The sequence below is a fragment of the Plecotus auritus genome (genome assembly GCF_963455305.1).
Source record: "Plecotus auritus genome assembly, chromosome: 4".
In the NCBI taxonomy this organism is placed as follows: Eukaryota; Metazoa; Chordata; class Mammalia; order Chiroptera; family Vespertilionidae; genus Plecotus; species Plecotus auritus.
The window spans coordinates 99,393,837-99,406,462 of record NC_137775.1 but is presented as its reverse complement, the minus strand read 5'-3'; the positions used below and the strand labels follow the sequence as shown (position 1 = coordinate 99,406,462).

The 12,626-nt window shown below is 59.3% G+C and overlaps 2 protein-coding genes across 7 annotated transcripts; one reads left to right on the top strand and one right to left on the bottom strand.

Annotated features, from left to right (window-relative positions):
- The first annotated feature begins 462 nt into the window (after positions 1 to 462).
- Positions 463 to 9,133, top strand: HMGA1 (high mobility group AT-hook 1). 4 transcript variants are annotated; one of them, XM_080664494.1, is made up of 7 exons: positions 475 to 603; positions 842 to 955; positions 1,874 to 1,977; positions 4,241 to 4,386; positions 5,883 to 5,966; positions 6,595 to 6,645; positions 7,938 to 9,133. In XM_080664494.1, exons 4-7 carry the CDS (start codon positions 4,285 to 4,287, stop codon positions 7,989 to 7,991), a joined length of 291 nt encoding a protein of 96 aa, XP_080520620.1. In that variant the 5' UTR covers positions 475 to 603; positions 842 to 955; positions 1,874 to 1,977; positions 4,241 to 4,284; the 3' UTR covers positions 7,992 to 9,133. The 4 variants fall into 4 exon arrangements, with proteins under 4 accessions (XP_080520617.1, XP_080520620.1, XP_080520619.1 ...); XM_080664492.1 differs by having other exon boundaries at positions 477 to 603; positions 4,241 to 4,419; XM_080664491.1 differs by lacking the exon at positions 1,874 to 1,977 and having other exon boundaries at positions 463 to 603; positions 4,241 to 4,419.
- A 198-nt stretch (positions 9,134 to 9,331) lies between these two features.
- SMIM29 (small integral membrane protein 29) lies at positions 9,332 to 11,688 on the bottom strand. 3 transcript variants are annotated; one of them, XM_080664489.1, is made up of 5 exons: positions 11,609 to 11,688; positions 10,405 to 11,140; positions 10,217 to 10,242; positions 9,839 to 9,944; positions 9,332 to 9,689 (listed from the first exon to the last, which is right to left on the bottom strand). In XM_080664489.1, exons 2-5 carry the CDS (start codon positions 10,513 to 10,515, stop codon positions 9,624 to 9,626), a joined length of 309 nt encoding a protein of 102 aa, XP_080520615.1. In that variant the 5' UTR covers positions 10,516 to 11,140; positions 11,609 to 11,688; the 3' UTR covers positions 9,332 to 9,623. The 3 variants fall into 3 exon arrangements, with proteins under 3 accessions (XP_080520615.1, XP_080520614.1, XP_080520616.1); XM_080664488.1 differs by having other exon boundaries at positions 10,405 to 10,585; positions 11,609 to 11,684; XM_080664490.1 differs by having other exon boundaries at positions 9,839 to 9,905; positions 10,405 to 10,585; positions 11,609 to 11,684.
- Positions 11,689 to 12,626: the final 938 nt, after the last annotated feature.

Below are 12,626 nucleotides of genomic sequence, written 5' to 3'. Positions count from 1 at the left end.
ACATGCTGACACCTGTCCGCCCAGGGGAAGTCTACCAGCCGCCGATCTGGGCAAAGGGGGCGGCGGGTAGGCCGCGAACTCTCCAGGCGGCGCGTTTCTCTCCATTCCCCACCCCCGCGGACCCCCAGGCACCACCGTCTCTCAAGTCCTCGCGCCCCGCGGGCGCAAGGCCCTTATGCCCCGAAGAACCCTAGAAGTGATTCGGCCCGGGACAACCCCGTTCCAGGGAGTAGGACACCCTCCCCCACAACCCCAGGAAGAGCTCCTAGACGACCCCTCTGTGCCCTCTCCCAGGTTCCCAATCCGAGATAGTGGGGAGTGGGCCGACACCTCGGTTTCTCAGCCCGGCGCCGGCGCGGGGAACTGCTTGCCCCTCCCCGAAGTCAGCACCCACCCGCGGGGCGGCTGGCGGGCAGCCGCCCTTTTAAATCCCCGGGCTCATTTGCATGGCCCCGCCCCCTCGGTGACACGGCTGGCGCGGGCGGGCCCGTCCCCCCTGCCCCTGGGTCGCTCTTTTTAAGCTCCCCTGAGCCGGGGCTGCGCTCCTCTAATTGGGACTCCGAGCCCGGGCTATTTCTGGCGCTGGCGCGGCTCCAAGAAGGCGTGAGTTCGCGGCCCCTCCGGTGGCTTCTGCTTTTTTAAATATCTATTATTTAATGAAATTATTTATTGAGGCCGCGCACGGGCCGTGCCTAGCTTCCTGCCCCTCGCCATCCTTCGGGGGAGGGGGAATATTTTTGTCCCCCGCCTGGATGTGACACATAAATACCCCGCGGGGGCCTGGGCGGCGAGCACGCGGCGGCGGCGGTCTCTAAGAACCTCTGCTCTCTCCCGGTTTCAGATCCGCATTTGCTACTAGCGGCGGCGGCGGCGAAGCCAGGCCGGTCCTCAGCGCCCAGCACCGTCGCTCCTAGCAGCCCGGAGCGCGCACCACAGGCCGGCGGCCGAGCTCGCGGTGAGTGGTCCCCGGGGCCCGCGACAGAGGGGGGCGCCCGCGCTCCCGCCGCCCCTCTTGCGAGCCGCCGGGGGCTGCAGCGCGTGCCTCCAGCTTTATTCCCAGGCCGGGACTGCGCGAGCCGCGGGCGGAGGAGGGCCGCGCGGCGCGGGGGCGGGCGGCGGGGCCCGCAGGCTTGGGGAGGGCGCCCGCACTCCTTCCCCCCGCGGCGCGGGCGCCCTGCGGGGGGCGGGGACCCGGGAAAGGCGCGCGGTGGGGGAGGGGGCGCGCGGCTGCGGCGAGCGCGAGTTGTGCACCCGGCGGATCCCGATGCACCTCGCGCCCGCCGCTCCCGCCCGACCCGGGCCCTGAGTGGGTGGTTAGGGGGGCGGAGAGAGGAACAGGCTGCGGCGCAGCGGGAGAGTGGGGAGCCGGCCGTCCCCCGCAGCCTGGGGAAGTTCTAGAAGTGAGGGGGATGGGCAGGAATCCCGCAATTCGGTCCTACTCCCGCTCGGCCTTTCCCTGGTGCCCCCTTTCCGCAGATGAGGCCGAAGCGCGGGCCTGGGTGTGGGGCTTCACCCCGACCCCACCTCTGGCCCGGCCCGCGCGCCTCTTCAGCCCCCAGGGCCAGGCCTGCCCTCCACCCCCACAAACTGGTTTCTCTGCTTTGCTGGGCTCTGTTGGAACTAGTCCCTTTGACTCCCCGTTTCAATTTATTTTCCTGGGGCTTTATTTTGCGGAGAGGGCACAGAGGAAGGTGGCTTTCTTCCTCTACCCCGCGCCAGCGCGCGCCAGGTTTCCTGCCCCAAGGCGGGCTTGGGTGCCCCCTCTGGCAGGAAGTGGGGCCGGGTGCACCCGCGTGGCGGTGCATGCGGTCGGGGTGCACCGGTTTCCCGCGCCTGCTAGAGCGCCCCTCCCCCCGCTCATTCTGGCCCCTAGTCCCGCCGGTGGACCTGCAACGGCCAAGCGCAGACACTTGCAGTCACCCTGGGACCGAGGGTGAGGCCGGGGGCCACAGGGACTTAACCAAGCCTTCCAGGCGGGTAAGGAAAGTGGCGGGCTAGGGGGTCGCCAGGAACCTACTCCATCCTGTCCGTAAACTTGCTGTGTGACTTTAGGCAACTTATCAGGTTCTCTGGACTACTTTTTTTGTAAAACAAGGCAGCCCCTTGATGATTTCCTGCGAGTTCTCAAAGCATTTGTGGAGCACACAGTACGGGCACAGCGTGTAAAGGGCACAAGCTTGAGGACCAAAAGGTCTTATAAATTGAAGGATTAAGATTGGGCCCTAAAAGTGGCTTTTCCTCGACAAGCCTCTCTGATGTTCAGAAACAGGTGGAAGACGCAGCATTTGTTGGTCTCACCAGAGAGGGCCTCAGGCCTTTATTCAACTCATGGAGGTCTGGATTTGGGGTGGGTGAGTGTAGGCTCAAGGGTCCCCAGCAGCAAGAGGTAGGAGGAAGCACCAGATGAAACACAAGCTTCCAGGGAGACCCATCAGGAGCCAGCATCGGGGCCCAGGCTGTCTGGGATTAGGGACCAGCTTCACCCAACTAGAACCCCGTCAGGCGGGGGCCTCCAGCAGACTGCATGTGGGGCCAGTACTCGTTTAGCTGATTAATTTTGATGTTTAGTTTGAAAGGGGACCTGTGGTGTAGTAGATTTTAATCATTGCCTGTAATTACAGAGCAGACCAAGCCACTGATGATGGAGCAGGCTAAATCGCCAACCACCTTGTTTAAAGGGTCTTCAAGTCTAAAATATTGTAAAATAGGAGAAATACCAGAAAAAGCCCTGCTGTCTGGAGCACCCCGAAGCTTTGAGGATGGGGTCCTCCAAAAGTCACAAATTTGCAAAATGTTTTCTCTTTGGAAATTGTCTGAAAAGGAGAAAAGTCATTTCCAAATGTTCTAGTTCTCGTTTTGAATGAAGACTTCTCATTGTTTAGGAATTTTAAAACTATTATCTGGTTTGACCTTTGCAGGGGTCTGGAGAGGGAGTTGAGGCAGATATCTTACCTTTACCCCGTTTTACAGACTTGAGGGGTTTTCCGAAGCGGAGTCACTTGGGCCCAGCCCACCCTTTACCAAGCGCAGCCAGGAATTTGTCCACATGGAGGTGGTGGAGCCATGGGTTTCCTAACTCAAGTCTCTTGTCTGTAACTTGGGGATAATGACTGGGAGGATTTGGTTTTTTAATTATTGATTTGAGAGAGAGATCAATTAGTTGTTCCACTCATTTTATGCATTCATTGGTTGATTCTTGTATGTGCCCTGACCGGGGAAGGAACCACCACCTTGGTGTATCGGGACGACACTAACCAGCTGAGCTTCCCGGCCAGGGCCTCACTGTCCTTTTCATGTCTCAAAGGGGCTCCCAGCAACAGGGTGCAGGTGTCCTTGCAGGGGGAGGTTTTGGGCAAACTAAAATAGTGAGGCTTCTGAGTGGGAACATGCTAGAAAAGGACCAAGAAGCTTTTTAGGGTCAGTCCTGCCAGGGCTCCGGAGGGCCAGCTAGAAGGGTCCATCCCAGTTGGAGAAGCCCCTCCTGTAAGCAGGGATCAAAGGGAAAGATATCCTCTGATCCAGGTGGGCAGGATGGGGGTGAGGGGAGAGAGGAGACCCACTTTTCTGTTGTGGGCTCCTTTTCCTCCCCCAGCCTTGCCCACTACAGTTCAACCACCTTCCCGGTTCCCCAATTGTGCTCCATCTTTGAACCCCAGGCTTTACCCTGGGAGAGTGCAGAGAGGGACCTTGCTAGGGTCCAGGCACCAGCCCTGGCCTTGTGGTTGGTGTGGAGTGTCAAGGTTGGCCCTGGTACCCTTAGGTCCTGAGCCTCCTGTCAGCGAGGTGTGCAGGGGACTGACGCTCTGCTGCCAGGTGCCCGGGCTCATTTTCTCCGCTTAACTTTCCTCCCTTGCTCCCTGCGAGCTGGGCTCGGTGAAAGGTCAGAAGCTGGCTAGAGAGAGTCTCCCCTCCAGCCCCCTGTGGTGTGAAGACCCCTGCCACTTCATCTACACCTTTGCTCAGGACAGCTCCCCCCTCAGCCAGGTCTGGGCTGCCTGTGCCTGGGGCCCTGGCCCTGTGGGGGTGGCAGGATAACAAAGAGCCCTTCTGAACAGGAGATAAGGAGTGATTAGGGCAAAGGGCCTAGCTCCTCCCTGCGGCAGCAGCAGGGTGGGCATCCTGGGCACAGGCATTTTTGCTGCAGTACCTTGGAGGGTGGGAGGGATGAGGGCGTAGGAGGTGGCTGAAAAAACCCCGTTTAAAACCCCTTTTTGTTTAAAACGCCTTTTCCTGCCTTCAGCATCTCAGCCATCGCTCCTCCGCCTGCTCTGTAGAGAAGGGAAGATGAGCGAGTCAAGTTCGAAGTCCAGCCAGCCCTTGGCCTCCAAGCAGGAAAAGGACGGCACTGAGAAGCGAGGGCGGGGCAGGCCAAGAAAGCAGCCTCCGGTGAGTCCTGGGACCGCACTGGTAGGGAGTCAGGTGGGTGTCCAAATCTTTGCCTCGGTTTACCCCTTTGGGCTAGGGAGGTACCAGGCATCTTGGAGGCGAAAGCAGGAACTGAGCGGTGCAGAATCATTCCTGTCTGCATGTCCTCCCCACATGCCTGCACAGCCTACACTCACCAACTCTCAGACCCTCCTGAGGCCCCAGCAGAAGTAGGGACCAAGCCTCAGTTATGCACTGCATGAGGCCACCTTCTCTTATTTCCCGCCTGTCCTGGCCCCCCGTGTTTATAGAATAGTAAAGATGAACTCTGGGAACATGAAAGAGAGAAGCCTAGGGTCTTTAAGCATTAGATCCACCTCACATATTGCTGTTGACTTGCTGTTATGGAAGGTCTGGGTACTTACTGACCGTTTCTGCACTTCCTCATCTCCAGGACAGGGCCTCACTGCCAGTGGGCCTGGCTGGGCTTCACCCTGGCTCTGTAAAAGGAAATGGAAGCCTAAGAAGTTGAAAATGGTGGGGGGTTGGTGGCAGAGTGACCCTCGGAACCCTGGTGCTGTTTTCCTCCAGCCTTGCCCTGTGGGGCACCCCAGGAGGCATGGCCAGTAGGCGAAGGCCAGCCTTCCCCTTCCTGGGGAAGAGGAGAGGAGACTGAGGCCAGTCCTTCACAGGCAGGCCTCCAGCTCCCCCGGCAGCGAGGTGGAGAGGTGGTCTATCCTTACTGGGAGCCATGAGCCAGGAGGAGTCTGGGTGGTGGCATTCAGCTGCCTCTTCAGAGCCTAGTGTGTGGGGGACTCAGCCTTGTAGTCTGCTTCCCTGGGCTTCCCCACTGCCTGTTACTGGGTTGGGGTTTGGGGGTCAGAAAGGGGTGTTGGGTTACTGGACTATGGTTAGAAGCCACCCACGGGGAGCCGTGGCTGCTTGCCTCTGCTGCCTGGCTTCTATGCATTATGCAGTCTCGGGCTTATTAAAATTTTAGCGGCAACAATGGCGGGGATCTCTGGGGTTTCTTCTCCCTGGGAGGCAGCCTGGAGGGGGCCAGTTTACAGGTAGAGGCTGGAGGCTCTCTCCAAGGGAGACATCCTTTCTCTATTCTTCTGCATCCCAGAAGTGTGTGGCATGTATTACCTGAAAAGAGTGGGCAATGATTGTGGCTCAGGACTCGACATCCTTCATTTAATTTTGATGATACCCTTTACAAATGAGGAAAGTGAGGCTCAGGCATGAAGTGTCTTCCCCAAGATCTTGGGATGAGTTAATGGCAGAGTTGAGACAGGGGCAAAGCTGCCTCTATCTTTCGGCCCCCAGGACACCTTCCCCAGGGTCTTCTTGTTGCAGGGAAGCAAGGGCCTTTGCAAAAGATGGTCCAACAACTGAATCCCGGCGACTTGTCCCTGCCATTGTGGGTTCTTGGCCGAGGTGATGGCTTGCTGACTTAAATCCGGTTGGGGTAGACAGGTGGCATCTGTGTCTAACTGCCTCCTCTGTCTTTGCAGAAGGAGCCCAGCGAAGTGCCAACACCTAAGAGACCTCGGGGCAGACCAAAGGGGAGCAAAAACAAGGGCGCTGCCAAGACCCGGGTGAGGCTTGAGGGTGGAGTGGCCATCCTAGTGTGCGAAGAGTGAGGCGTGGGGAAGGGCTGGCTTATCCCGAGTCTGCCCCTCTGCCTGGGCTGTGGTGGCGGGCAGTGGGTCTGTGCTAATGGGGAAAGCAGGGTGATGACTGAGGTCTCACTTCTGCATCTTGGTTCTGCCCGGGACAATGGGGAAATCAAGTCAGAAGTCCTACAACATTCCTGGCCTGGAGAAAGGAGAGTTGGGCATAGTGAAGGGGCAGCCCCACCAGCCCCTGGGCTGAGAACGTTACTTCTATCCTGGGGTCCCCTGGATCTGGGGGTGGGGGGCAGGGAAGGCCAGCTTCCCGGCGGCATCAGGCTTTCAGAGAAGTTGTTTTGTTTTTTATTTTATTTTTTCTAAGACACGACTCATATCCTCTGAGTCATGGGAGGAGGAGGGAGTGGGGGGCGTGTGTGTGTATATTGAGGGGGGCAATGTGGTGGCCAGTCATCACTAGCTGGACCAGCTGGGGTGGGCCTGTGGCTGGGATGAGATTCCTGGGCTGCCCTGAGCAGAGGAGGGCAGCCCACCATTATTGGATGAGCCCTGATGGGGACATTTTTGACTCTGGGTTTTTTCTCTGCCCATCTAGAAAACTACCACGACTCCAGGGAGGAAACCAAGGGGCAGACCCAAAAAACTGGTAGGTGAAGGGGGTACAGCTTGGCCCCTCTGGGTGGGTTGCTGAGAAATGGGTGAGGCCTACCTGATCGTGTGCACCCACCATGGAAAAACTGCTCTCCCTGACCTGCTGGGTCAGGAATGGTGGCTGTCACACTTGGCCCAGGCCAGGCCTGGCTCCTGGCACCTAGTTTAAAGGGCTATGTGCCCATGAGAAGTGAGGGCTCCCAGGTACAGAACAGACCCTTGCCCTGCACTCGTGGAGGCTGTCTCTGCTTCTAGGGGGAATCTTGGAGGTCCTCTAATCTGTCCCCCATCATAGAAATGAGGAAAGGCTTTCACAGGGGGAAGGAGTGAGGTGTGTCTTTGCCCTGATCCTGGGGAGGGAAGAAGCAGCAGCGAAGAGCTCAGTGCTGGGAGGGGTCAGTGCTGGGTGGGAGCTGAGATGTGACCCACACGGAGGCACCTTTCATTTCTGGGCCCCCAGAGCTGGTAGTGGAAGCAAGTTTGCCGAGTCAGGAGACTGCCTCTAGGGGGCTCCCCTGAGTTAGCCTCCTGAGTTAGCCTCCCCAGCCTTCATGTTCCCAGCCCTTCCCTATCCCCAACCTGCTCCCTGAACTCCCTGAGGCATTCATTCCTCGAGCTGAGCCACTACCACCAGGGCTAGGGGGACTGCGGGGGGTGGGGGGGGGGCACTGGCTGGGCCCCAGGAGTGAGTAACAGGAAACAAGTTGTTTTGGAGTTTGTGCCTGGCACGGGGGCCGCAGCCCGTGGTGTCCCGACATTCCCGCCCCGTGAGTGAGCCCCTGGGCCACACACTTCCCCTTCCTCCCCACCCTGGCCTGGGGTCAGCCTGTGGCTTCGGCCACTGCCCCACAGCCCAGCAGCTGCCCCTGCGTGTCAAGGCCATCTGGTTCTCCTGCACCCTCCACCACCCCTACCCGTTTCCTCTCCTGGCTGCTGCCTCCCTCCCCAGCCAGTCACTCCTCACTTCCTTCACTTTCAGTGCTGCTGTTCTGGGTTCTGCCCTGTCCCCCACCGTGGGCCCCGGGGCAAGGGAGGGAGGATGGCTCTGTGAGAGCAGCATGTGTGGTTTTTTTCCCTCCTTTTAAATTCTTCCTTTTTTATGAATGAAGCTGGGCTGTGGAGGTTGCTGAGTCACCCACACACTCAGCCCTGACTCATCCCCCTTCTGGAGAGCCAGGGAGGGGTGGGGGCAGCAGGCCTGAGTTCCCTCCCCCGCAACTGGGGGTGGAGAAGGAGGAGGGCCAGGCCTGGCACCCATGCTGATGGCCCTGCCTGTCCACCTCACAGGAGAAGGAGGAAGAAGAGGGCATCTCGCAGGAGTCCTCCGAGGAAGAGCAGTGACAGTGCCACCTGCTTCCTCCCTGAGGAGCCATTTCCTTCTGGGACTGGATAGCTCCGCTCCCACTGCCCCCGCCCCCTCCCCCGGCCACCACCACCCACCTGCGCCCGCCTGCACCGCCACACTACACAGCACACCAGCCGGGCCCTGGTGGCCTGAGTGGGGAACAGTTTTCCTTTGGTCTCGATTCCCAGCACCCTCTCACCCCCACATGCATTCCCCTGGCCTCCTGACAAAGCTGACATCCCACTTAGCTGCACCCCATGCCCGCTGCGTCCCTGCTCCCTGGGTGGTGGGGGCATTGCTGACTGGGCTCCCGGTTTAGGGGGTCCCTTCCCCACTCTTACCTCTGGCTTCCCATTAGGGGGCCTGGGAGGGCTCCCCTGGCCTTAAAGGGGCCTGAGCCCCATCTCACTCTGACATGCCCACTCCACTGTCCTGGCAGCAGCACCTGTGGCCATGGATAGGGTTGTTTGGCCCCAAGATGACCCAATGAACCTGTGTCTGTCTCACCAGGTGTGGCTCACACCCACTTTCCTTCCTTCCATGAGGTGCCTAGCCCTGTACTAGGTTGAACAGTGCCCCCTGGGGCACAGGAGGGAAGGCAGGAGGGGTGTGAGCCCCTGACCCCATCTGCTTCCACTCTAGGCCTCCAGTTTCCTCCCCCTCACATGGGGCACTAACAAGGAGCGAGCCTTGCCCACTCCCACCCCCTGCTCCTCCCCACACCCCAAGGTTCTGGTTCCATCTTTCCTCTGTTCACAAACTACCTCTGGACAGTTGTGTTTTTTTTTGTTCCATGTTTCATTCTTAGACATCTGTCATTGCTGCTGCTACCAGCGCCAAATGTTCACCCTCACTGCCTCCTGTTCTGCCCACACTCCCCTCCAAGATGCTCTTGGGAAGGAGCCAGGGGCAAAGCAGGCTGGGAATTGACTGCCCCAGTCCCAGGGAAGTTGGGGCTCTGCCCCTAGGATGCTGCAGCAGAGTGAGCAGGGGAGGGCCTGTGTTGACAGCGGAGAGTGTAGGGCCACCTCCCCCTGTTCTGCCGGGGAGGAGGTAGCCATTATTTGTCCCAGCCTGGGCCCCCTCCCTCTGGTTTCCTACTTGCAGTTACTTGAATAAAAATATATCCTTTTCTGGACTGGAGTCTCTGTAGGGGGAGGGGGGGAGGAGAGGGGTGTGTGTACCTGGAGCAGGTGAAGATGGAAACCGAGAACCTGTTGGTGGGGTGGGGGGGGGGGGGTATGGCTCTGGAGCTTCCCTGCCCAGTTCTTGAGAATGGAGGCAGGATGAAAATCAGTCACCTTCGGAGGTAATTTAAGGCCCTTGAAATCACCTCTAACCACAAAACATTTTATTTACAAAATATGTATACTGAAGACTATACATCAGGCCCTGTCACCATGGAAAGAACTCCCAAGCCAAGTCAGGGAGGACTAAAGAGGCCCACAGAAAGGGCAAAGCTCTGCCTGCCCCAAGAGGAAAAAACCCCCTAGAGCCTGGGAGCAGGCTCAGTCCACAAAGGACTATGGGATGGGTAGGAGTGGAGACCCAGTGCCCAGCAGGGGGCTGGGTGAGCAGGTGGGAAGGGAAGCGGCAGGCAGGACTCAATGGTTCTGAAGGTGAGGGTGTCAGGTCTTGACATCCAGCAAGGGCATCCGCTTGTGCTGGTAGCCACTCTGCCAGCCATGCACCACCTGTGGGGGAGACGACCGCTGGGCTCAGGCCCCTGCAAGAGAGGCCTTGCTACTCATCAGACCCAATAGGGAGGGCTGAGGGCAGAACCAGGCTCTGGTTTCTGGGGGTGAGAGCAGAGCAGACCCCCCCTCTGCTGGCTCCATCTTACCTTCAGGTCTCCCATGTCAGAGAGTAGCTCCTGCTCAGCCTCGTGTAGCTCCTCAGCGGGGTCATAGCTATACATGGGGAGCAGGTGATGGCGAAGCCTGTCCACCCTGAGGAGCAGGGGAGGGGGCTCAGCCCAGGGGCCTCCCCTTTAAACATCTGACCGCCCTGTCTCCACTCCCCCAGGCTCTAAGGACAAAGGGGCCTCTCCCCAGCGGGTAAGCTGAGCTTGGGCAGGAAAACCTAACAATGGGGTGTAGGGGATTTCAGGCTTGTGTCAGGATGGGTGAGGGCCATCTTACATGTATGCAGAGAACGCTAGTCCTATGAGGAAATTAAAGCCAAATGTGGGGGAGGTAGTACTGGGGGCAGGGACACTCACCGCTTTTTCTTCTGGACATACATTACCTGTAACAGAGACAGCACTGTGGAGGCTGGGCAACCCGGACAGCCCACCCACCTCCACAGCCCACTGCAGGACAGCTTGCGATGCTGTGTTCAGACGACCAGGCCCACCCAGCCCTGGTTAGCAAAGGTGTGGGTATATGTGTGAATGAGGGGGCTCCTTACCACAGCCACCACCACCCCGACCAGGGTGATGAGGAAGAAAGGCCCCAACACGTAGCCCACCATAGAGTCGCTGTTGGCCTGGGGGGCATTGGGCACTGTGGTGTTACTCATGACATCGGCAGCTGGAGGACTGTGTAGTCAGCATGGGCAGTGCCTGGGGAGGGCGCCTCCACTGGGCTCCCTGGGGAGGAGGAAGGGAGGTTATCAATTGCAGCCAGAGTGACACCCAGCCTCTGGAGCCTTCCCCAAGAGCTGGTGATATATGAAATCTTGGGCCAGGCACGGGGACAAGGAGTCCTCCCGGTACCCTAACCTTCCAGTGACTCTCAGCAAATCCTGGGTGTAAAGGGGCACCTAGGGGAGGCCCAGACCCAGAGACTTAGTTCTGCCCAGCTCTGATCCCCAAATCAGGGTGGGGCCCAGATCAGGTGCAGGCCAAACACTTGAAATTCTAAACTGGGGAAAGGTTAGATATAGGTTCCCAGCTCCTGTCCCGACCTCCTGGGGTGCTGGGCTGCCAACACCTATGCAGTGCAGCAAAATGGGAAAATCAGGTAAAAATATGACGGTCCTGCACTGTGGCCCAGGGGATGAGGTAGGAACACTGGAAGGAGCCCGTCTCAGTCCTGATCCAATCCCCACACTTCAGGCTACAGTATAGGCTGTGTGTATCCTCCTCGTTCCTGGTGTCACTTCAGACACATAGCCTGGACATCCTCTTTCCTGTGTCTCCTGCCTGGGTGGACACAAGTTGTTAGGGCTGGAGTGCATCTGTGAGGTAAAGTCCCCTCCCTCTGGTCCCCACCCAGGGCTCCGCCCAGGTCCCTACCCTCCTGGCCTGAGCTGACAAGCAGGAGAGGGTCAGCTCCCATCGACAGATGCAAGGAGACTGTCCTTGGGCGGCTGCACACAGATGCCCCACGGTCCCTGACCCTGGTTCGCCTGAGTCTCCACCCGAGGGCAAGGTGTGAACCACCTGTCCCGGTGTTCGTGGGGTCAGGTTGCTTAGTCGCACGCACATCGTCGAGAATACATGTCGAGGTGGGGAGAGTATCAGGCCGTTCCCAGGGCTCTGGGAGGCTCAGGCCAGGGGAGGGAGGCTTGGAAAGAGCGTAGAGGGGCCCCGGCATCCTGTAACCCCGGAACCCCGAGGCGTGGACCCGTGTCAGCGCTCTGCAGCCCATCCGACCCGGCCATGCCTTACCTCCCGCCGCTGCAGCCCGGAGAGGAACGCCCTCGGTTGGCTCCCGGGCCCCGGAAGAGGCTGGAGGCGCGTGATCAAAGGACCCGGGGAAATGGGCGGAGCCTCAGGTTCGGAGCGCAGCCAATCCGGCGGCGTGAAGGCGGGGACGTACCGGGTTGCAGGGTCCACCCCGCGGCGGCAGGGGGCAGCCGAGGGCTGCGCAGCGGGGGGGAGAAGAGTGCGCGGGAGGGGGCGGGGCGCGCGGTTTCCCGGCGTGCCCCGGGGCGGACCTCGTGGAGCGCCCACGCTAGGGATTCCCATTCCCGGGCGACGCCTGGCGTCCTCGCTCCTCTCGTTGGGACCCAGGTCTAGAGTCAAGCCGCCTCCAACGCTTTGCTCAGGCGCTGGCGACTGGGGCACGTCCCTCCCGGCAGGGCCCTGCCCAGCCGTTAGGCCTCCATTAACATGTTGCGTCCTCCACGCCTCCTGGCCGCGCGCTGAGGGCAGAAGAGGCAGGCGGGTCAGCTCCTGCGCGAACAGCCCACGGATCTGCCCACACTGCCCGCGCCTCAGTTGTAAGGTCTGGAACACAGGCTGAAGCGCTGTGAGTAAGCAGGCAGCACACCGCACGCCCTGGACGTTAATTTCTCAGGTCACCTCTCGGGGCGGGGCTCATAAGGAGCCGCGGCGTGAACCCCCTGGTTAAAGCTGCTTGCTAAGAAGGCAAGCTTGGGTCAAAGCTTTCCAGGCCTGATCATTGAAATGTCACACACCTGCTAGATAAATCTGAATAAGATTGGTGGATTTTTACCAATGTCAGTATTCTGGTTGTTATACTATAGTTTTGCCGAAGTTATTATTGGGAGCCCCGGCCAGGTGGCTCAGTTGGTTAGAGCATCGTCCTGTACCCCAAAAGGGTTGCGGGGTTTGACCCCGCTTGGGGCGTGTAGGAGAGGGAATCGATCCATGCTTCTCTCCTTCTCCCTCCTCCCTCTAAAATCAATAAAAACATATCCTCCACTGAGGATTTTTATTATTA

Excerpts from the sequence above, each read along its gene's own strand:
- HMGA1 (XM_080664491.1), top strand. The coding sequence starts at position 4,285 with ATGAGCGAGTCAAGTTCGAAGTCCAGCCAGCCCTTGGCCTCCAAGCAG. Across the intron at positions 4,420-5,882 it reads CCGCACTGGTAGGGAGTCAG|AAGGAGCCCAGCGAAGTGCC; the intron begins GTGGGTGTCCAA and ends CTGTCTTTGCAG. Across the intron at positions 5,967-6,594 it reads AGGGCGCTGCCAAGACCCGG|AAAACTACCACGACTCCAGG; the intron begins GTGAGGCTTGAG and ends CTGCCCATCTAG.
- SMIM29 (XM_080664489.1), bottom strand. The coding sequence starts at position 10,515 with ATGAGTAACACCACAGTGCCCAATGCCCCCCAGGCCAACAGCGACTCT. Across the intron at positions 10,243-10,404 it reads TCGGGGTGGTGGTGGCTGTG|GTAATGTATGTCCAGAAGAA; the intron begins GTAAGGAGCCCC and ends TCTCTGTTACAG. Across the intron at positions 9,690-9,838 it reads CTGACATGGGAGACCTGAAG|GTGGTGCATGGCTGGCAGAG; the intron begins GTAAGATGGAGC and ends TCTCCCCCACAG.